Source organism: Staurois parvus, unplaced genomic scaffold (genome assembly GCF_062004578.1).
Source record: "Staurois parvus isolate SC_StPar_1 unplaced genomic scaffold, SC_StPar_1.0 ptg000153l, whole genome shotgun sequence".
NCBI lineage: Eukaryota > Metazoa > Chordata > Amphibia > Anura > Ranidae > Staurois > Staurois parvus.
The window spans coordinates 23,349,012-23,373,596 of NW_028317949.1; the positions used below are offsets into that span (position 1 = coordinate 23,349,012).

The window sequence follows — 24,585 nt, forward strand, 5'->3', positions numbered from 1 at the left end:
GTCTATCACATAAAATCCCAGTAAATACATTTACATTTTTGGTTGTAACATGACAAAATGTGGAAAATTTCAATGGGTATGAATATTTTTTCAAGGCAATATATATAAAACCTAAATACGGTACCCCTTGGGCTCCCTAAATCTAATCCAAAGGTCCCAGATTAAAACCCATGTGGCATAATATTTATAAAATGGACTAGCCTTTCATTTGCATAGTCAAGTCAATTCTAGATTTGTTTGACTAAGTGGCAAGTGTGATGTGTGCCAATTTACATTTTGCATTATTATGCATGCTGGGTTAAGGACATTAAGAACTGAAACACAAAGATAGCAGTTGAAGTATTTGATTTTATTTCCTTAAACATCCTCAACCTGAAAATTAAATGTTGTAAACCTTAGATCATTCCAAGGTGACGCATCCTGAGTGCTAAATGTGGAACAACAATGAAATAATAGAGAACAAGTAAAGTACCACCTTAACAGAACCACAGTGTGCAGTTTCTTTTAAAATAACTGGTCCAAGATGTTTTGTTCTAATTAAAGGATAAGTTCACCTTCGGGAACATATTATGTGTTCCACACATTTTTAGGGTGGAAAATGTAACATGTTCTCACTGCTGCAGCCACTGCTCGCTGATTCTCATTCATTCACAGAATTCTGTAAATGAATGAACTACAAGTTCCAACAGCCTTTGCGGCTGCCGGTTGTAGTTCTCAATTAACTACCACGGAGCTGTTGAGCTCTTCCTGTCAGACTGTATCTGCTTGCCCATACGGGATGTAAAGGCAGACAGATACACTGACAATTTGCAGGAGTCCTGTACGGCACCAGCAATCTGCTGATCGCTGGTGCAATGTTTTCCAAGCTCAAAAAAAAAAAAGTAAACGCACATTTTTTTTTACCTGCAAAAATAGGCATTTCATTTTTTTTTTTTTTTTTAAATTGAGCGTATCCTTTAAATATCCTATCACATGCCTGAGTGTTCATTAAAGATTGGTAATCATATTCCAAAAAAATCTTGTAGGAGGTTCAAGCAGAATATAAAATACTAATAAACTAGTAATAGACACCAGCGTTGCCTGTTTTCCCCAATAATGGCATTATCATATCATTTCTCATAAAAAGTAGATGAATCAGTTAAGGTCAAGCACTGGCTGATAAAGCACTGCTCTATCTAAATATTGTATTTATATGTAGATATTTATGACTGATCTGCATATCAAGATAAGGCTTTGGTACATGTCAAAAGAGAAAATGCTGGTAATACATTTTTCTTACAGTTTTACAGTTTGAAAAAAAAACAAGCAAGCCAAAAACACAAAACTCTATCATACAAATCTTCAGGAAAAAATTGTGACAAAGGGTTCTTTGTATACAATCACAGAAGAATGCAAAATAAGAAGTAACAGGCAGCAATGACCAAAAATATCGGATAATCTGTAACTGTTATGCAGGCCTTACATGGGTCAAATTCCAAACGATTTGTCGATTGAAACTCGAAAAGTTTGTGGCCGCACGAAAATTGGCCATTACTGCAGCCCCACTAATGATCAAAGCTTTAAGGGTAATTCAAAATTATGATTTTCAATCCATGTATGGCTGGGCTTACAGGTAGGCCTTAAATACATAATTTACTAAACCTGTTATATCAAAATCCTCTGCCTGTATTAGGAGTTAAATAATTATGTTATGAACAGTGATATTGGCCAGTATAAAGCTATTATGCCTTATCTGTGAGTGTTTATTCTGGGAACCCAGTAGCAATTCTGGAAGTTGCAGCAAGTTTATTACAGACTCCCTATTAAACCATACTCCAAATCTCACTTGTTACGGAACGAGGTCTGGTCTGTAACCCGAAGTGTTTTGGACCTGTCTGTAAGTCATAATATAGATGCTGAGAGAAAAGGGTAGGCAACTGCTTATTATTACATATATATAGCAAGGACATTATTCAACTTTAGTCAGAAACACAGTTTGTTTTTATCCACAGACGCCCCTTACCTGAATAGGTAGTTCTTTGGTGAAGGTGAACTATCCCTTTAATCTAGTTTATTAAACGTGGTCTATGAAACTGGAAATTGTTAATAAATACTTGTAGATATAGGTTTATCAAGAAACATACTATCTGGTGTAATCATATTAGCTGTCATTGTTAGCAACACAGATATGGTTTCAATACATTAAAATGCTTTACATACCTACTATTGACCAACTCAATATCTGGTTTAGCAGTGGCAGTCCCTGCTTGGCAGCTAGGCTGGAGTGAGTGGTGTTTACAATCCATATAGAAACTGCAAGACTCAGCATCTATAAAGCAAACAGTTAATTGCAGTGACAACACACACAGTAAACACAGATCAGTACCTGAAAAAAATCCCATTTTCTTTATCAAGAACAAGCTCCTATCTGACATTAGCATTTACTGTATTACTAAATAGTGCTGCAATAGAAACCTAACCAGTGTCAGAAAGATCAGGGTTTGTATATTTTGCAGGCTATTTTCTGGTCTTTTGCTAACTCTCATGTATAGCCTTGCATAAACATTGAGGATTCTGTGACAATATTGCAGTGGACTTACCTGGCCTACTTTCTAGGCATTAAAAGTTACAACTTGCCAAGCTAAACAAATGCAGTTAGACAGGAATCTTTATTAATGTAACACATTAATACAGCACATTTTATAGTAAGGAGTTACTGTGGTGGGGAAGCATGGAGAATACAGACCACTATAGTAAAACTGAAAATTTAAAAGTTTAAGAATATTTAAAAGTTTAAGAATATTTCATGACTTAACAGCATTTTAAAGAGAAATCTTACTTTTATTAAAGCAGAACTCTGGACAAAATCTTTTATACCTGTCCTAGTTGCTAATTTCCTACCTATACTATATATGTCATCCTTCTTCTGGTTCACTTAGTAGTTGCTCTGAAATAGCCTGGTAATTTTCAGATAAAACCATTACTTCCCAGGAGTTTCTTATTTGTATGATCGGTGGCTACTTTGCCTCCTAATTCCCTAGCCTCCGGTCTTGGCACATCCCTTCAGTAGTTCTGTCTTCAGGAAGCAGTGATGTACTCCCATCCCTGGTGGCTGGCTGTAGTGGGCAAACCAGGACTCTCAAATTCCCTGTCTACACTGCTTATAGAGGCTGTGTCCTAAACATTACAGCTCAGGATACTCTGGGTCTGTGTTCCCCACCCCCGTAACTAGGAGTTTCTTCCCATACTCCAGTGCTTTGTGGTCGGCAGCCCATGTCCTACCAACTGATGTCTCATCCCAGGAACCCAACAGAACAGAAGCAGAGTCATGCTATACAGTCATGGTATATTAGGAGAGGAGAGGGGAGCCAGGCAGCTGCACACACACTGCTGCGGATGGAGGTGAGGGAGTGGCTCACAATTAACTCCTCAACTGCCTGACACTTTTACCATTTAACCTTTTCAATTAGTTGCGCTTGATGGGAAATGTAGTTTCTATTTATTGCACAGAGAGAGGAGAGGATATGACATGATCCTTGCTATTTCACCTCCTCCTCAGCACAGCAGATGCTGTTATTTTCTGAATTAAAGAGATGACATCCTAAAATTCAATTAGACTTTTCTCCTCAGTGGGAAGGATTTTAAAATTTTTATTAACCGTTTGGTGTTTTGTATAGGAGAGTATACTAATGGATGATTTTTTTGCTCATCCCACAATTCTTCTTTAAGTAGCAATGATTCTTCAAGCAGTGGTCCCTCCAAAGGCTGAGAAGTTCTTCTTTGTCCTCTCATAGGCTGCATAGTATAACAACTGGGGAAAACCATAGATAAGCTGGCTATACATTGTAACCAGCTTGCTGAATGAAAAACACTGAACCAATTACTCCATCCACACATTCCAGGTAGATGCGGGAATCCTCATGTCATTGTATTCTCACAGCAGAACTCCTCCTCAGTCAGAATACACTGACTTGCGCTGCAGCTGATTGGTTTCTATGCATTGATTGAAGCAAAATTTTCCAACAAGCTTGATGAATAGAAACGGCCATAGATGGATTGATATTCAGCCAGTCCCTAGTAAACTGGCTGAATTTTTATCCATGGCCAGCTTCAGATGTACCGATAATCGTACAGGACAGAAGGGTTCCTGTCCGATGTTGGTTAATTATGCCGTTATTTTGTAATTCCATCCACACAAGAAATATACAGGGCCATGTTTTGCTGGCACGAGGAGTGTTGTATGCATCCCTGTGCCCAGTTCCAAAGATGTCTATTGGGACATGTGGCTGCAGGGTCACAGCCGCTGTGTCCAAGTGTGACATCTGTGTGGGTGCACGTCCCCAAACACACCCAGGGTGAGTTCGGGGACAAGAACCCGCGCCCAAGTGGATGACACATTGAGACACAGCAGCTGTGTCCATGTGCATGCCCCAGCCAGCAGCATTAAAATAATTTGATCAACTGAGGAAATTCACACTGCTAGATTTCAAAAGTATGCTTCAAATTTTACACATAAGCTGTCTCCATGATCTGATACTTAAAACAGGATGATTTTTTGTGTTAATCTGTGGATTTTCACCTTAGTGAACAAGGAAAAAATGTTATTTTGCAAAGAATAACTAATCAAGAACAAGGAAAATAAAAAAAATAAAAAAAACAACAGGATGTAGTTGGATGGTTGAAGTCTTCAAAACTTCATCTAATTCACTAAGCGAAGTAAAAAGTCACTTTGCAGAGTTAACATGCTCTTATGTTAGTAAATCAACCCCTATGTCTTTAACCATTTGCCGCCCGCCCTATGGCCGAATGGCGGCCGGCAAATGTCATCAGCGTTCTGGGTGGACGCCATATGGCGTCCTCCCGCACATGCGCAGATTGCGATCCTGCAGAGCCGCGCAGCGGCGCGATCTGTCACCGGCCGTGTACCTCGGACACGGCCGATGACAGATCTCAGTATCGGCCCCCGTTGCCGGTACCATGTGACGTGCTGTAAGCAATCACAGCAGGTCACATGACAGTTGTATACAATTTTGAAAGATTTTAATTTTTGTGGTTATTGAATGTAACCCAGTACAAAGTCATTTAAACAATAGCCGCCAGGCCAATAGCCGTTTGGCGGCCAGCAAAATGCTGTAGATTTCCGGGGGTGGATGCCATATGGCGTCCTCCCGGGCATGCGCAGTTTTCGCGCTTGCAGAGCCACGCAGCCACGCGCAGGACACGGCCGATGACAGATCTGAGTAACGGCCCCCATTGCCAGTACCATGTGACCTGCTGTGACCAATCACAGCAGGTCACATGACAGTTGTATACAATGGATGGCTTCATTCATGCCATCCATTGTATACTAGTGTCTAGCTGTGAATGGTCACAGCTAATCACATGCACATGTCATGTGATTAGCTGTGGCCAAATCACAGCTAAGCACAAAAAAAAAAAAAACCCTGAATGAATCGATGTCATTCAGGTAAATGCTTGCTTATAGCACGGTAATTCTTTGCTATAAGCAAATTGTGTAAAAAAAAAAATACTGATCACTTCCCCAAGGTAGTACAATGTTACTATGGTAACATTGTACTACTTTGGTCATAGTGAAATATAAAACAAAATCTTAAAAAAAAAGAAAAAAAATGTAATAAAAAATAAAAAAGAATATATATTTTTTTTTTCATACTGTCACCAGTCAGTGTCCCTGATCACCACCATGCCAGTTATATGATGACGCTGTACTGCACTGGTGACAATATGTAGAAAAAAAATAGTGAAACTAATTTTTTCAATTTTTTCATTTTCTGAAAAATGACAAAAAAAAAATACAACTTCAAAAAAACTCACCATGCCTCTTATGAAGTACGTCGGACTGTCTACTTTGCAAAAAGGGGTCATTTGGGGATATCTGTACTGTTCTGACTAGAGATGAGCGAATCGAACTTGGCGAAGTGGAATTCGTTTCGAATATTAGGAAAAATTCGATTCGCACCGAATCCGAAAATTAGCAAACTTCGGATGCACGAATCGAATTTTTCCCGATCGGCCGATTTTCATCCCTTCTACAGCCGGCAAAAAGTGTCCCTGCAGAGAGCTCCACTATTTCTGACAGTGCTCTGACAGTTCCTTCACATTTACAGCGGTTGAAACATTGTATCTATTTGTTTCCATTTAGGATACAGATGTTTTTATTCGGAAACAAATAGATACAATGTTTCAACCGCTGTAAATGTGAAGGAACTGTCAGAGAACTGTCAGAAATAGCGGAGCTCTCTGCAGATACACTTTTTGCTGTACTGGAATTCTTCTTCTTTTCATTCTTCTTCTTCTTTTCATTCTTCTTCTTCTTCTTTTCATTCTTCTTTTCATTCTTCTTTTTCTTCTTTTCATTCTTCTTCTTCTTCTTTTCATTCTTCTTTTCATTCTTCTTCTTCTTCTTCTTTTCATTCTTCTTTTCATTCTTCTTTTCATTCTTCTTCTTCTTCTTTTCATTCTTCTTTTCATTCTTCTTTTCATTCTTCTTTTCATTCTTCTTTTCATTCTTCTTTTCATTCTTCTTTTCATTCTTCTTTTCATTCTTCTTTTCATTCTTCTTCTCATTCTTCTTTTCATTCTTCTTCTTCTTCTTTTCATTCTTCTTTTCATTCTTCTTCTTCTTTTCATTCTTCTTCTTCTTTTCATTCTTCTTCTTTTCATTCTTCTTCTTCTTCTTTTCATTCTTCTTCTTTTCATTCTTCTTTTCATTCTTCTTCTTCTTCTTTTCATTCTTCTTCTTCTTCTTTTCATTCTTCTTCTTCTTTTCATTCTTCTTTTCATTCTTCTTCTTTTCATTCTTCTTCTTTTCATTCTTCTTTTCATTCTTCTTCTTCTTCTTTTCATTCTTCTTCTTCTTCTTTTCATTCTTCTTCTTCTTCTTTTCATTCTTCTTTTCATTCTTCTTCTTCTTCTTTTCATTCTTCTTCTTCTTTTCATTCTTCTTCTTCTTTTCCTTCTTCTTTTCATTCTTCTTCTTCTTTTCATTCTTCTTCTTCTCATTCTTCTTCTTCTTCTTCTACTTCTCATTCTTCTTCTCCTTCTTCTCCTTCTTCTCCTCCTTCTCCTTCTCCTTCTTCTTCTTCTTCTCCTCCTTCTCCTTCCTCTTCTCCTCCTTCTCCTTCTTCTTCTCCTTCTCCTTCTTCTCCTTCTTCTCCTCCTTCTCCTTCTTCTCCTTCTTCTTCTCCTTCTTCTTCTCCTCCTTCTCCTTCTTCTTCTCCTCCTTCTCCTTCTTCTTCTCCTTCTCCTCCTTCTCCTTCTTCTTCTTCTTCTCCTCCTTCTCCTTCTTCTTCGTGCCCCGTGACTGCCCAAATGAGTGAAGTGTGCGGTGATTCTAAGATCGACGGCACTCATCTGCATGTCATACTGACTGACAGTATTATTTCTCTTCCCCAGCAGACTCCAAGGGCATTTAAATTAAAGGTACAGTGTTCTGCACTAATATAAAGGCTCTCTGAAGCCTAGAAACCCTTTTAATAAGTTAAATTCGCAGCGAATAAATTCGCATCGAATCGAATTTATTCCGCAAATTCGGCAAATCAGCCAAATCGAATTTTTTAATAATTCGCTCATCTCTAGTTCTGACATTCTTGGATCTCAAGAAATTAGATTGGCTGTCAGTACTTCGGGATTGATCAATATTCAGATCTATACCATAGTTTGTGAACTCTATAACTTTCCTACAAACTAAAAAATACATCCTAATTCGGGTTATTTTCACCAAAGACATGCAGTAGAATATATTTTGGCCTAAATTTATGAAGAACAATTATTTGTTTGCAAACTTTTATAACAGAAACAAAGAAAAACATGTTATTTTCAAAATTTTTGGTTTTTTTTGTTAATTTAGCAAAAAATAAAAACCCCAGCGGTGATTAAATACCACCAAAAGAAAGCTCTAGTTGTGTGAAGAAAATGATAAAATTTTAGTTTGGGTACAATGTTGTATGACCGCGCAATTGTCATTCAAAGTGTGAGAGCGCGGAAACCTGAAAACTGGCCTGGGCAGGAAGGTGTAAAATTGCCCGGTATTGAATTGGTTAAAGAGTGAAAAATTTGTGAACATGCATATTAAAAACCTAATAGTGCTTTAGCAAAACTGTAAATATATTTTTAAAGTAGTGGAAACATGAATTGTTTACAGTACGTCTGTGCTCTTTCTTTGCTGATAATTGCATTTAGCAAGTTGCATATTTTTTATTTGTTGAATCCTTAGTGTTATGAGGTTTGCACATACAGTACATGAATTAAGAGAAAGACACTGCCTCTGGCTGTAAATTGCTCGGTACATGCTAAAAAAAAATGGGATTTTCAGGTCAAGTCCTTCGAGGGTTACATAGAATCAAATCTATTTTGTGCCTGATTTCATGAGAACCTTTGCAACAGCTGCAGAAGTTTAAAAGCAATTAATAAAGTTAGCCCTTCTATCTCTCAAAGGCAAATATATGACACCATTACTAAATGCAGCATAATCTCTGCAATCTATTTTCAGATATTGCTAACCCCGGCTGTTCTGGAGAAGCCCTTTAATATTATTTTTTTAAATTAGGTGATGCGGAGAACATAGTCAAAGTGTTAAATTCCTTCACTCCTGAGGCAAAATGGTCAGAATGTCAAACTCAACAATGAGAAAAAGGTCAGTAATGATTCAATAACACCTCATTATATGCAACTGATTAACACAACTCTCTGGTATTCCCCGATCAATTACAGTGAGTTTCAAATTATCATGCTAATTTTCATTTTGCAATTCTACTTTACAGGAAGAGTAAGTAATACAATGTGAAAATAAAGCTCTTGGGCATACATCAGCAGGGGAGAACTGAAAGCTTTGAATTTGGAAAGTCACATGCTGGACAGCTGCAGACATCTTTGTCAATAACCCACTTCATTTAAAGGCTTCCCGATTTCTTTCCGTCTCCTTTCTGTACCATCAGTTTGAGCCTTGAATAGAGAGATTCTAGCTGAGCTGTAATGGGTGTGATTTAATCAAGATACCTTATAGGTAACTCTACCAGGAAAAGTACAAAGTATGTCAGAGATCCCACATGTTCAGTGGCTGCTTGAAAAATTGGATCTTTGATTTACCTGTAAAATCCTTTTCTTGGAGGACATTATGGGACACAGAGCATCTTCATATCCATAACAATAGGGTTATGCTGCTACTGTCGGGTGCTTGGAAACCAAAAAAAAAGACAAAGTCCCTTTCCAGGCATAATACCTCTCAGTTAGGCAAAGCATAAGTTTTTGTAGCAAGCCATAAACCACAAGGCAGAGGGGCAGGTTCTCTGTCTCCCATGATGCACTCCAAGAAAAGGATTTTACAGGTAAACCATAAATCCCATTTTCTTTTTTGTACATCGCTGGACATACAACATCTTCATAGCTCTGACAACAAAGATATCTCAAAGCAGTAAATATGAGGGGAGGGCAACATGGCAACAATCTAACCAAGCCCCAACAACTAAACAGATTAGAACTTCACGAAACAGCCTGCAAAATAATTTGGTAAAATTCTATAACAGTATGAACTGAAGACCAGACAGCATGTGAAGCATGATGATGAACAGCTCAGGAAGTGCCAAATTTCCTGGTGGAAGGAAAGAGGTTGGACTTTGCCCTTTGGACCGGTAGCATGAGAAAGAAACTGATAAAACTGAGCTTTGGTAAATTTGGAAGTTGCAAGGACTTTCAGTAAGCAAAAAAAAGAGAATTCAACTGATGAACAGCAGCAGTCAACTTCAGGTAACACCTGATAGCACAAACCACATCTAAAGTGTGAAGAGCTTAGTCTCCCATGAGGCTTAGATCAGAAAGGCTGCAACACAATGTTCTGGTTGAGATGGAACAAAGAAACCACCTTAGATAAAATTGGTGGTTAAAGCTGAAGGGCTTTCTTGTCATGGTGGAGCACCAGGAACGGTTCCATACAGGAAAGAGAAGCCAATTCCAACACTCTGAGAGCTGAAGTAATGGCAACCAGAAAAATAACCTTCCAAGTCAGAATTACTAAATGAATATCCCCAGTGGGTTCAAATAGAGATCTCTGCAATATAGAAAGTACCAAGCTGAGGTCCTGTGAGGTCAATGGAGTCCTAGCCAGTGAAACAATATGCCTGATGCCTTGTACAAAGGCACACACCAAGGGATGTGAAGAAATAGTTCTCTGAAAAAGGATCATTAAGGCTGAAATCTGACAATTGATTGTGGTCAAACCAAACCATGATTAACTCCAGATTGGAGAAAAGGATGTAACCCATGACATACTTGTGAGGATGAACTCCTCTACCCTCGCACCAATCAAAATAAGATTTCCTGCTAAATCTGCCGGTGACCCCACCCCACCCCACCCCACCCCTGAAATGAAAGGTGGAAAGCCCTTCAATACTTGGTGAAAACTGTAGTTCCACCAGGAAAGCTCTCCTGCAACCTGTAGTTCCACAAAGAAAAAACTTTGCTGCAACCTGTAGTCCCAGAGGTATGTTCTGCTGTGGACTGTAGTCCCAAAAGGTTCGGTCTGCCCCAGAGCCTGAGCTGCCAATGCACGTGCAATCCAAGATCCACAGCCAGAACGCTCCACCCCACTTGTAACGTTGTACTCTGCATGCATGCGCAACCTTGACTGTTCCAGAGTGAATGTAGGGGGTTGATTAAAACTCTCTGCCTGCATTTGGTGCTCAGTGCCTCCCAGGCTATCCCAAGCACTATATAGCAAAGCACCACACAACACTACACTCATTGCTGTAACCGGTAGTTACAACAATGAGGGCTACTTCTCCTGTCCTGCCCAGAGGACTAGAGGAGGGTACCAACAGTGCAACTCTATTGCACTCACCATTTCTGCCGCAGGATCCCCTAGGGGTCCAATCTTCACCAATCAAGGTATTGTCACAAGTGCTTTCAGGGATTCAACACCCCATCTGGCGAACACTGCCCTGGACCCGTATAGCACCCTACTGGTTAGTAAGGCAATATATCACTGCACAGGATCCCCTCCCACAGGATTTAATGCTGACAAGCACTGCTACTTGCTGTCCCTACATGCCTAGTGATGGGTGCAGGTACCATTTCTCTAAACATTGAAAAGCCACAGGCAAATGGATGCACAAAGAACTAGTTTTTTTAACACCAGGTGGAACTGTTGAGAATCTAGCTACATTTTCATGTGGATATTGCACAGGAAACATGACCATCACCTAAGACAATAGCAAATAATCTGAATCCTTGCCTAATGGGCAGGGGTTATGCCAAGGAGGGGACTTCCTGTCCTTTTTTTTTTCCACTGTCCAATCACCTGAATGTGACGATAGAACCCTATCATCATAGATATGAAGATGTTCTGTGTCCCGTTCTGTATGATAAAGAAAAGGCTTTGGTTTAATTTCTCGCGCTTGCACTTCTTTATAAAAGGTACAGTGGTACTCTTACAAACTGCAGTACCTACCTTGCAGCATAAAATACAGTTTTATCAAACAAGTACATTTGCAAGGACAGGCAAGTGATTGTTTGATAATAGTCGATAATATTGTGTTTTATGCTGTAAGGTAGGTCCAATTTGTAGGAGTAACACTGTACCTCTATAAAGACGTGTAAGCGCTACTCAAAGGATTTATTTGACCTGTTTGATTTCATGGTGAATACTACTGGACGATTGGAGTTTTAAGTTAGCTGCTGCAGAATATTTTCCCCCTTGTGTGCTGTGGATTATTTTGTCTACCGTATATTGTTTCACAACTAAAGCCTCACTCCAACTCTATTTTGATTTTGTATTTCAATAGTGTTTATTAGTTTTAAGCAGTATAAAACAGAGGCGACAAAACATGCCCCCACAGGGGCTATCAATTGCACCGATAAGATAAAAAACATAATAATAAAAGAAAAACAGTGCTCTAACTTCAACAAGGCAGAAGGTACGCCCACGCAGGGGCTATCAATGGCACATAGGTTACAATGACGGTAATGAAATTCTAACTGCAATTAAAGGCAACTGTCAACTATCACAGAAATGGAAAGAAAGAAAGAGAAGAGAAATAAGAGGAGAGAAAAAGAAAAAAAGGAGAAGAGGGGGCAGAGATCCAGGAGCGCCACCATCAAACGCCAGTGCCTAACGCCAGTACATCCCCATACTAGCCAAAGGAAGCGTGGGAAAGGCATATTGCAACCATGGTTCCCATATTTTCGAGAATTTACATTGGGAGTCGTTGCATATGCTCGACATCTGCTCATTAAGCATCATATTGGTCATACGATCCCGCACCCCCTGAAAAGGGACAAACGGACTCTTCCAGGCCTGAGCAATTGTTCTGGTGGCCGACAGAAACAAATAGGACGCCAGCTTCTGCTGATGAGCAAAGAGACCCGGTATGGGGCAATGAAGCAAGGCATATCGAGCATCCCGGCGTATGGATAGATGAAACAACGTGAAAAGGAGGCCAAATACACGAGACCAAAAACGGACCAGTCTCGGGCATGACCTCTATTTTGATTTTGGATAGTGTAGTGACGATAAACCAATTTCTGTCAGGTTACTATTTCAGTCAGTATTCCTAACTTCTGGCACGCTGACCTATTTTTGTCATTGGATTTTCATGGTGTTGCCATCAGCCTTACTACCCTTTGTAGTGGTGTGGGGTGAATTTTTGTCCACGTTTTTATTTTCGTTAGTATCCCCATTAAGTAGGTTTCTCCTCACTTCCTGTGGCTATGACACCCATATATGAGATGAGTGTGAACTGGGAGAGGGGGGCATGGGCAACAATAAAAACATTGCTAGAAGTTATAATTATTCCTCATTATGATTTAAAAAAAAAAACATTTTCCCATAGGACAGGAAGAAATTGCCTCAACAGAGAGACAAATTGCAATGAAAACCTGACAGAGGATCTAACCATCCCTGCTCTACCAAAAACAACATAATACCTGCTTGATGAACTTGGGCTTTACTTAGTCACAAATTGGATAGATCGTTTTGGTCTTTTGAGTCCTAATGGTTTAGCATTGCTAAAGACCGCATTTTCAAGTTATTAATTTTTCTGGCATATTAAATGTATAGAAATAAAATGGACTACACTAGCCAGTAAACATCTGATTTTTTTAGTCCAGCTACCAAATCTCCAGTTCTATCAGATTTGGATGTACAGCCCAATATGGTAGCAGGATTGTTGAAAGCTATACCAGATTGTACTACTCCATCTTGGTGAACATAACCTGCTTTAGTTCTGCCTAGTATCAGAAGTTCATATGTTAACTAATTTTCTCTAACTAAATATTAAAAATAGTGATAAAACTGAACTCTACCAAAAAAATATATTAAACTTTGTGTAGGCTGCTGGTAAGATGAATTTCTGAGTGTTTCCAATGGTGCAGAGACCTGTCCAGATTCTAAGCTATGAAATCTTTCAATCTGTTAACAAAAATGTCAAAGGACATTTTCAAAGTCAAAGGAAGCATCATTCAAACATGTACTATAAATTCAGAACTATTTTCTCACTAATGCTACCCAACTGCAGATTATCTTAGGCGATAATGCATTAGGCATTTGCTGACATACCTGTCAGTACATATAACTATTACCAGTATCCATTCACTAAGCTGAATGAGTTATTTCAACAGCATAAATTAATTTATCACAATTTTCTTAATTAAACACCGAATTCACATACATACATACATTTTTTATAGTTGTACAATCATAATTAGTTTGTATGAACAAGCTATTTAACCTATATCAACCTTTATGTCTACTAACAATATTTGATCCCAAGAAGCATTGTTTTTTCTGCTATCTTCCAAAAGACACCTTATAGAACCTCATATTTATCACCAGCCAGGTTCTAATGGTAATTTAAGTATTATTAACCTGTCCAATAATATTTCTATATTTGCTTTTACATAATTTCATGCCCATGTGACAAATCTGTAAATTCAGATGACATTTTCAATAAAACTTTAAGTGAACTGCAATTTGTTTTTTTTTTTTTAAAGTAGAATTCTAGTTCTGGGTTAGAGGCATCTTTAAAAAGGCACTGTGTTTGAAAAGATACAAAGAAACACAATCTTATACAGTACAGTGATATGGGATATTACATTAAAAGCACACCACAACAGTTATTAACTGAAGAGTAGATAAACCTAGACTCTTGCTGAGAACCAAAGGTGTGGAGATTGGTTTATTTTATAGATATGCTGACCTGACAAATGTGTACTGTGAAATCTCCTTCTTCCACCTTCCTGTCTTTGTTTCTCCAAAGTGATACAAGGGAGGCCGAAGAAATGAAAAGTGCTAAAAGTCCTGCGCAGGTTCTGTGTAAACAAGAGAAGTAGAACATTAATCATCATATCAAAGCTATACAGCCATGAAACAAATACCATTCACACTTGTCCATATACCCAATTAAATGGTTGATGAAAATCCATTGCTAGCTGTCAGTCAGTGTACTTTCGTATAAAATTATTGTACTATTCTAAACAGACAAATGTAAACGGTTGGCAATTTTACATTAGCCTTGCTCATTTAGGTAGTGGGTTTTGTGTATTTTATAGTACTCAGGTGGCAAGAAACCTGGGCTGAGGTTCACAGATCCACAGACTGCTACAGTAAATAAGAAGGCATCTCACATCCCTATTATTATTTTTGTTAATCATAACATAGGAAGAACGCAGAGAGGATGAGCACCTTGTTTTTGAAGGAAAAGTGATATTTCAGGTATGTGGGAGCAGAATCATGAACCACATAAACCACACGCACAAAAAGAAATGGGTCAACTGAGTGCTTCCAGGAGGCTTTGTTTTCAAATGGAAAGATGCATCAATAGCAGTCCTGGAATGCCTTAACCCTTTGGAGGACCATAAGATTACGGAACGCCAAAAGAATCAATTTTTTGTTTTTAAAGTTCGTACACTTCAGTTGCTGTAACTAAGCCATTTCATGAAATTATTGGCAAAAAGATAGATCCATTTGTTGATAAGAACTAATATTTTGACTCAAACCAAAAAAAAAAAAAGTATTTTAAGTTCTTAATCAGATGATACAGGCAATTAAAAACATGGGACAAATACGTCCCTTGGTCCTCAAAGGGTTAAGGACTCAAGGGAGTCCCTAAGTGAAATAAAAAAAGAGGCATGCAACTCAACCCATAAAAATCTATCTATAAGCTGAATGGACTTATGAAGAAGAGCCTTATTTACAATCTTCTAAGCAACAGACAGGAAAGGTGATGGTGAAAGGATGAAAAAAGATGAGCTTTGCATTGTTATATTTAAGAAACTGAATAAGGGCACTGTTGTCAATGGAAGCATTGCATTCAAAACATTTTTATAATATTAGAAAACTGTTGTATCGTCAGAAAATTAAATAGGAAAAGAATCATTTTTTTAAAAAGTATTTTTATACATGTATAAACAATTAGCTTTCAGTAGGGCTGTGGCAGGGACTCTATCTTAGGCTGTTTCAATGTGTATACTCTACTTCCCTAAGGACACACAGCTCCATAGCTAGAAAGAAACTTATGTCTTGTCATGGTGTGGACACACAAAGAAGTATACTGAAGTCCAACTAAGTTATGGTATGTTATCAGCTCCTAAACACTACTAAAATGCTTCTAACTGCCTTTTTTCCAGCCTGTTTTGAGCTTAAAAAAAAGCTAGTGTGCATTGAGTCTTAATCATACTGGAATTACTCTCTAATTAAATACATTTAGGAAAAGGTATGGGTCAAGGATGTCCATTGTCACCAGCAATTTCAAATATTTAATCTTTTCAGGAATTAAAGTATATGTGGACCCTCACCTTGCAAAACAACCAGTTCAGTTTAAAATATAAAGCTAGCAAAACATTTGTGTATAGGTATAAAAACAAATTTAAATACTTTTTTTTATAAGAGCACATAAATCGCTGTTCTCAGCTGCATAGAGGGCTTGGGGACCGGGGGCAGAGATGGCAGGTGGGCCTTTCAGCAGTAGGCAGAGAAAGAACAATACACTGATCTTCCCAGTGAATAGCTGTGCAGGGGGTCATGTCAGCACAAGAGTGACCACTGGAGGACAGGCAAGCTATGCCCCCAGCACAGCCAGAAAACTGACCACACTAGGATGAATGTGCTCTGATGCTTGGTGTGGTCCATTTTGAAAAAGAAAAGTGAGGGGACTGGCAGGATCAGCAGGTATTTCATGTTTTGAACCGCATCCAATTTCACATGACGTGAAAGAACACTGCTTTCTATTGTGCCTGTTCACACATGTTCAGTGGAGCCGGAGTGCAGATTCACTGTGAAGTGAAAAAGAGTCCTGTCAGTTCCCTGAGCAGTGCGGTCCAGCTCAGGAGACTTCTATGGGAACTCTTCTAAATTGCACGTCATTCAGTTGTGAACAGGATAAAATCCTGACTCATTCTGATGTAAACCTGACCTGATCCTGGTCTAATTCTGACCTGACATGCTGCAAAATTACTTTGTCAATTAGTTGAAAATGGAACTTCAATTTGCACCACACTTGTGTGAATCCACACTAAGGAAGGAATACGAAAAGAGCAGGATACTTTTTAACACAAGTACATGGTCCAACACACACATATCAGGAATGCTGGGGTAATATACACTTTAAAATAAAAAATGGCTCCCATCATACACATTTCTCCACAGACAATTTTCAACTAGCTTCTTCCTAATAATACATCACCAGTTCTTTAACCACTTGCCTATAGGGCACTTATACCCCCTTCCTGCCCAGGCCAATTTTCAGCTTTCAGCGCTGTCACACTTTGAATGACAATTGCGCAGTCATGCAACAGTGTACCCATATGACATTTTTATCATTTTTTCAAACAAATAGAGCTTTCTTTTGGTGGTATTTACTCGCCGCTGGGTGTTTTATTTTTTGCGCTATAAACAAAAAAAGAGCAAAAAATTTAAAAAAAAGTTTTTCTTTGTTTCTATTATAAAATTTTGCAAACAGGTCATTTTTCTCCTTCACTGATGTGCATTGATGAGGCTGCACTGATAAGCAGCACTGATGGGCACTGATAGGCAGCACTAATAGGAGGCACTGATGAGCTGACACTGATGATGGGCACTGATAGTTGGCACTGACTGATGGCACTGCTGGGCACTGCAGTGGGAGTTTTATTTTTTGCATTATAAGCAAAAAAAGAGCAAAACATTTGCAAAAAAAAGTTTTTCTTTGTTTTTTTATTATAAAACTTTGCAAACAGGTAATTTTTCTCCTTCACTGATGTGCGTTGATGAGGCTGCACTGATAAGCAGTGCTGATGGGCACTGATAGGCAGCACTGATGGGCTGACACTGACTGCTGGCACTGACTGGTGGCACTGCTGGGCACTGCAGTGGGTGTTTTATTTTTTGCGCTATAAACAAAAAAAGAGCAAAACATTTGAAAAGAAAAAAGTTTTTCTTTGTTTCTATTATAAAGTTTTGCAAACAGGTAATTTTTCTCCTTCACGGATGTGCGTTGATGAGGCTGCACTGATAGGCTGCACTGATAGGCGGGCACTGATGAGCACTGATAAGCTGACACTGATGATGGGCACTGAGGGGCACTGACTGGCAGCACTGCTGGGCACTGGTGGGTGGCACTGATGGATGGCACAAACTGGCAGCACTGCTGGGCACTGATGGGTGGCACTGATGGATGGCACTGCTGGGCTCCACTGATGGGCACTGGTGGGTGGCACTGCAGGGCACTGATCATCATTTTTTTTCATCAATTCATTTTTTTAAAATAATAAACATAGCTTTCTTGCCCTGTGCAATGATTTTGCTTCGTGTCCCTTCTTTTATTTAGTGATTTTATATTAGCTGTTTTAAGCGCTCACTTATTTTGAGAATTACTGTTTACTTTTACCTATTTGAAGTTGAGCTGCTATCCTGCAATTTTGCATAATGACCGATATTTTTGAGATTAGGTCTATGAGACCGATGATATCAGATGATGTGTTTACCATTAATGAGGATACAGATGATATTAAGGGATTATTCATACAGTTACGTAATATGACCTCAGCTGAGGTCAGAACGCTTTGGGACATTTCCTTTCTGGATAGATATGTAAAAGAACATATGGTTCCCCGCTCATTGAGATGGGATATTCCCCCAGAGACAGGAGATGTCAATAGTACGTCCGAATGGTTTCAGTATTTCAATTCTGCTGGGTTGGATTTATTGAAATTCCTTATTTTACGTAAAAGAAAGAAACTAGGGTATCTGGATGGTGAAATTAATAACATACGGGATAAACTTACCCCATTTAAAGAGAAAGATGACTATAGAACAGAATCAGATAATCTTAAAACTTTTCTAGAACATATCGAAAAAGAACAACGAATTAAAAAACGCAGGAAATATATACGTGACCATAAAGACTATGCGGAGAATAGAGTATTTAAGTGGCAAACAATTAATGAAGAGACTGTCACAGTCTCTCCCACACCCATGGAGGTCACTACATATGTATCCAAACCATCCAAGAAAAAGAATGGTTGGAAAGGTCCCGCCCAACACCATCCCATGAAATCTAATCAGTATCAATTACCTATGAGAAACAACATACAAACATTTAATCGTTTTGAACCATTGCAATCTATGCCCGATGAGAATATAGGGTCTAGGAATTGTGAATGGTATCCAGACCAAGGTTATAGAAATAATCAATTCATAAAACCTGCTCACTACCATAACAAGAAGCCTACTAATGGGCATAACAACAATAAAAGGAATGTCTATTACAATTCCCCTGCAAACAACTATAATTCCCCTGCAAACTACTATGGTACACCATCAAGAGATGGTAATTGGAGGCCATCCGGCCCCAGAACATATGGTGAAAACCAAGGGGGTTATCAATACCAATATCAATATAATCCACCAAATGGTCCTAGAGTGTATAATGAACAACAGGGGGGATACCAGCATGACCCACCATTTGGCACTAATGTTTATTTTCCGCCTCCATCTAACAACCCTAGACATCAGGGTGATAATTCTAATTCTAAATCAACCCCGATGCATTTTTTAGGGGAGGGGAATACGCGCAAGAGAAGCGCTCGAACAGAGGACAAAGGGGAGGCAAAAGGGTCAATAAACCCAAAAAAGAGAAAAACGTAAAGGAAAAGGGTATTTTTAATCTCAGTGGAAAGGAACTTACACCCCTAGAAATGGGTTTATTAGACAAGGGATTAAAATTTGCCCCACATAAGAAACTTGATAAGTTCCATACATTCATTGATGTACACAGATTCATTAGGTCATTATCATTGAAAAGGTATTTTTCTCAGAATCCTATCATTAGGAATGTACCTAGTACTAATATTCATTCTAATTTGCGTAATGCATCTTTGTACAACCCCCCTCCACAGGCTCTTAGCTATGTAAATGTGTTTAAGGAGACAGTTCTCAAAGATTTGGCTGGCGTTAAAACTAAGAACCACAAGAATAATCGGGAGGTTTCTATAGCGATTGACTCCCTCCTTGACCGCAAGGATTTAGTCATACGCCCCGCCGATAAAGGAGGAGGTGTGGTAATAATGGATAAAGAAAAGTATACCAGGGAAGTGCAAAACATCCTTAGCGACACTGAGACATATTGTGTTTTGTCAAAAAACCCTTTAAATATGTATAAAAAATCTCTTAAGGATATCATTACCAAAGGATACCAGGATAAAATAATTAATAAAAAAGAGAGAGAGTTTTTATGTCCCTCTGCTCCTAGACTACCAGTTATGTATATCCTTCCGAAGGTGCATAAGGATCCACTGAATCCTCCTGGCAGACCCATCATAAGTGGGATCGGATCCTTGTGCTCCAGAGCTGGACAATACATTGACTGCTTCCTGCAACCTTTGGTACGAACTACGCCTTCCTATCTTAGGGACACGAAGCAGGTCCTACAAGAAATTAGGAGCCTTCCCTTGGATGGAGATACATTTTTAGTAACGGCAGACGTTACATCATTGTATACCAGTATTAATCACTCCCATGGTATGGAAGCAGTTGAATTTTACCTGAAAGAATCTGAGTTGTCTATTTTGCATCAAACTTTTATCCTCACTCTTTTAGATTTCACTATGACTACAAACTATTTTTGGTTTGATGGTATTTTTTATCTTCAAAAAAGGGGTGTGGCTATGGGAGCAAAGTTCGCTCCCAGCCTGGCCAACCTATTCATGGCCAGGTGGGAGGAAGATGTCATTTATGCCAGGGATTGGCCAGAGCTCGTTTTTTATAAACGATATATAGATGACATCTTGCTCTTGTGGAGAGGAGAAAAACAAGCACTTGTGAACTTCTTTGGGACTCTCAATAATAATATGCTCAACATCAGACTTACCTATGAATATAGTAAGACCAGCATTAATTTTCTAGACTTAACATTAATTAACTCCAATGGGGCTGTTGCAACCTCTTCCTTTTTTAAGGAGACGGATCGCAACAGCTACATTCCCATTAGCAGTTGCCACCATCCATTGTGGCTTTCCAATGTACCCAAGGGTCAGTTTCTCAGAATCCGGAGAAACTGTACCTCAGTGGACACCTACCACGCACAGGCCTCTATTTTGCGTAATAGGTTTATTGAAAAAGGATATGAGCAATCTCATCTCACTCGTATCATGCAAGAGGTGGCAAATATGGACAGGGAGTCATTATTGACTGATAATCCCACTTGTAAACCTTCCAAGATTTGTCCTTTTGTGACTACATTTTCTGCTCAGTTCAAAACAATTACGAGAATAATTAACCAAAATTGGAAAATTCTTAAAGCGGATCCAGTTTTGGCGAGGATCTTGCCGGACAAGCCGGAGATTATGTTCAGGAGGGCACAACCTTTGAGAAACACGATAGCCCCTAATATCGTCAACCCCCCTACTAAAACTACGTTTTTTAACAATATGGTCGGATTTTTCCCGTGCAATAATTGTATTATATGCACATGTAATGGACATAGGAAAAAGAGGATTGATGACTTTACGTCTACTAGTACCGGGAAGAACTACAAGATTAACAACTTCATATCATGCAATAGCAGATATGTGGTTTATCTTTTGCAATGTCCGTGTAAGAAACAGTACGTAGGTCGTACTACCAGGAGACTTAGAGACCGACTGCGGGAACACGTTAACAATGTGAAAAAAGGCTATAAAGAGCACTCGTTGTCAATGCACTATAGGACTCATCATAACAGAGACCCATCTTCCTTGACATTTGTAGGAATTGATGTAGTACAAAACCATTGGAGGGGAACGAATAAAAAGAAAGCGGTTTCCCAGATGGAAACTAAATGGATTTATCATATTGACTGTATGCGTCCTAAAGGACTTAACATAGACATGGACATTAATTGTTTCATTGACAACAGTTAGCATCTTTTTTATCCTATTACTTTATTGTCTCTCATCCTTTTTCGGTTTTATGGTTTTGGGTCATAGTGAAATCACTTTTTATATATTTTTATATATTAATTATATATGAGGAGATATGTTTCTCTATATTAAATATATTTTATATGTGGTTTTAATTTGTTTTAATCGAGTGATTTTATACATGTTTTGCATTATATTATATTATATTTAGTATGTCATATGTTTCTGTATTTTGATATTTTGAATGTGAGTTTATTAAAGAGTGTGGCATTAGCAATGACCACCAGGTATAACCTCATTTTAAATTTGACCATTTGACATTCTACATTCATATTTGATTTTTATTATTTTTTTCGTATTGCTGATTAATATACTGATTAATATGCTGATTAATTTGTGGGCATATTGTTTGCTTTTATCTATATCTATATATAAGGCTTTGGGTAAGATGTCCCTCTGATGATCATTTTGCTATGAAAATTAGTAACCTGGTATTGATGGTGTTCTTAAATTGCCCATGAGACTGCCTTTAATTATCTCCATGCACAGGTCGCTGGGCTACACACCTTTCCCTGGTGATCATTGATATGCCGTTTACTCCGCGCTGACAGCGCTCGCGCATGCGCTGTTTGGCGGGCTACATGAAAATGGCGCCCGATACGGAGACATGTGTTGATGGGAAAATGGCGCGCGATTACAGCGCATGCGCCACTTTCCCTATTTAGGGCTTACACTGACGTCCACTGCTGTAAGCTAACCCCCTATGACTACGTGCCTTCGCACGAAACGCGTCAGGGAGCGGCTACAAGCGGTGTGACGTCACGCCGACCGGCGCCACGAGGGCCCCGGCGGCCATCTATTACCTACCTATCCATTGCATGGTCAGTATCCTTCCTGCCTCTGCCTGTATACTATACTGTGTGTTTTTGGGAATAAATACCCCTTGCCTATAAGGTATCACACTATCTGGCCTCCTTTGTTCTTTGGGCTCTGGTGGGAGTCCTTTACATCTGCAGAGCGGCCTTTTCTTCTATGTGTGGAATACACTACCAGGTGGCGGAGGGCTTTCTGTGACCAGATCTGACCAGATCCATATGAGGACCCTGGAATATCAGCTTTGAATGCGCATTTGAATTGCGTATTTGGTGAGTGCGCAATTTTTACCTTTATCACCTCATCCACGAATCCAGGGATTGGAGCTCTTAAAGGACTCTCTCGGATTCTGAGCACGCTATGGACTATATTCATCATTTAGTCACCGTTTTGCACTTTAATAGCACTTTTTACTGATTTATCAAGTATATAAGTGTATATTTATTTATTTAGCTAGCGCTGCACCTCTCCCTTGTATGCATAATTAACCCTGACTGTAATGAGCAGGCCAACCTTTATTATCAATTGTAATTAGATTTAAATATGGTCTGCCTCAACAAAGAGTTAATGGGGTAGAGGCTAGGCTTCTTGCATTGTATGCATAATGAGGACAAACTTGGGACAGGCTTACTTTGACATTGTTAAAAAAAACAAAAACTTGCAGTTACGCATAATACATTCTCCTGAGAAACATCTAAAAATGTGAGGAATATGTTGTAAAAAAAATTAGTCATGATGTTTAAATAGGAACACATAATAAACATATTGTGGGGTTTTCTCAAATTTGACTGAAAAGCTGGAAATAGGCTTTCAGATATGATGCTGTGGATAAATGTTCTTATTTATCGGGATATAAAATAAATAGAAGTAAATCATAATTGATTATCTTAAAGTGTCAGATGGATAGCAATCCAACAATATAACTATATTAATAAAATAACAATTAGAATTAAAGATCTCTACATGCCATATCAAGCATCTAGGCTTTTAAAAGCCTTCAAACCTATAGAAACTCTATTATGCTGAATTTGTATTAGTCATTCACTTCATTGTGAATATTTGAAGAGTTGGCAAAAGCTTTTAATTGAGATTTAATTTTAAAAAGAGTCAGCAAAACCTTCCACCAAGACATTATTTATAGACAACAGAAAAAGTGTGCAAAGGTATTAGGTTTGACCTTAAATCTAACCTTCAGGCACATATAAAAGACACATATTAATAAAGCTCTGTATTCATTAATCATTAAATGTATTTTTTTTTTAACACAACTATTGTAAGTATCTGAATTTCACTTAATACCAGGCTTTTGCAATCCCCTCCACAGCAGAACTAAGACCAGGAGAGGGAGGGGAAGCACTGGGAGCCAATCAGGTGTGCTACATTCAAAAATGCTGAAAAAGGATCAAGCTAACAAGAAGAGAAAGTAGAGAGAGCAGAGAAGTGACCCCATCAATATGCTACTGCTCTATCACTTTCCATTTATCAGGTTGGGAGCAGATCTGTGACACCACTGCATTCTTTACTGTAACAGAGAAAGTGGTTTCATCTTCCTGGTATGGTGTGTAAGGCCCCTTTCACACGGGCGGACTGATCGGGTCTGTTTCTTAGTTTTTAGGCAAACCTGATCAGACCCTCCATTATTCTCTATAGAGCGGCGGATGTAAATAGACATGTGTCCGTTTACACCTGCCTACATCTGATCCAATCTTATCCGCTAAAAACAGACGGATGGGGATCTGTTCCCCATCCATCTAGCAGATTGGATGGAAATTGGGTGTAAAAGGACAGGAGGTCTGTTAACATCCAACCATCCATAAAGTACATCAGGCTGTGTCTTGCTCTGCTTAAGCGGAGCAGACATGGACCAGTCATCGGCTTACTCAGTGGGGATCAACGGACAGATTCTCCGCTGAGCAAGCAGACTCCTAGTGGAGCTCACCCCATCAAGAAGGAGATTAATAGAGCAGTGTAAAACTCAGGATTGAAAAGATAAAAATGCAAACTGTTTCTCATGTACAACAGCTCCTTAAATGCATTTAATTTTTGTATTAAGATCTTTATTCACATATCCAACCTATGGACTCTTTTGGCACAATCCAACTGAATAGTTTGGCATCCTCCTTTTACTTTTAGAACGTTAGGACATCATTCCAATAAATCCACCTGAAGGAAAACGATTCTTGAAGTTTGATGAGACTAGTTTTCTATATGCAATACTAGATACTATTAGTTACAAAACAACCAGTTAGTAGACAGTGTCCGGACTTTATTAACCCCTTAGTGAGGAAGGACAAAACAAATCCTACACTTTACCAGTTTTGCAACTATGGCATGTGTTAGTAAAAC

At 38.8% G+C, this 24,585-nt stretch overlaps 1 protein-coding gene across 2 annotated transcripts in view; it reads right to left on the bottom strand.

The window, feature by feature from the left end:
• Window positions 1–24,585, bottom strand: part of PIGN (phosphatidylinositol glycan anchor biosynthesis class N) — a 450,907-nt gene that overhangs the window by 142,561 nt on the left and 283,761 nt on the right. For both annotated transcript variants that reach the window (XM_089674856.1, XM_089674855.1), the window contains 2 exons: window positions 14,190–14,301; window positions 2,200–2,308 (listed from right to left, as the gene is read on the bottom strand). In XM_089674856.1, the coding sequence (XP_089530982.1) occupies window positions 2,200–2,308; window positions 14,190–14,301 (221 nt within the window). The remainder of the gene's footprint in view (window positions 1–2,199; window positions 2,309–14,189; window positions 14,302–24,585) is intronic.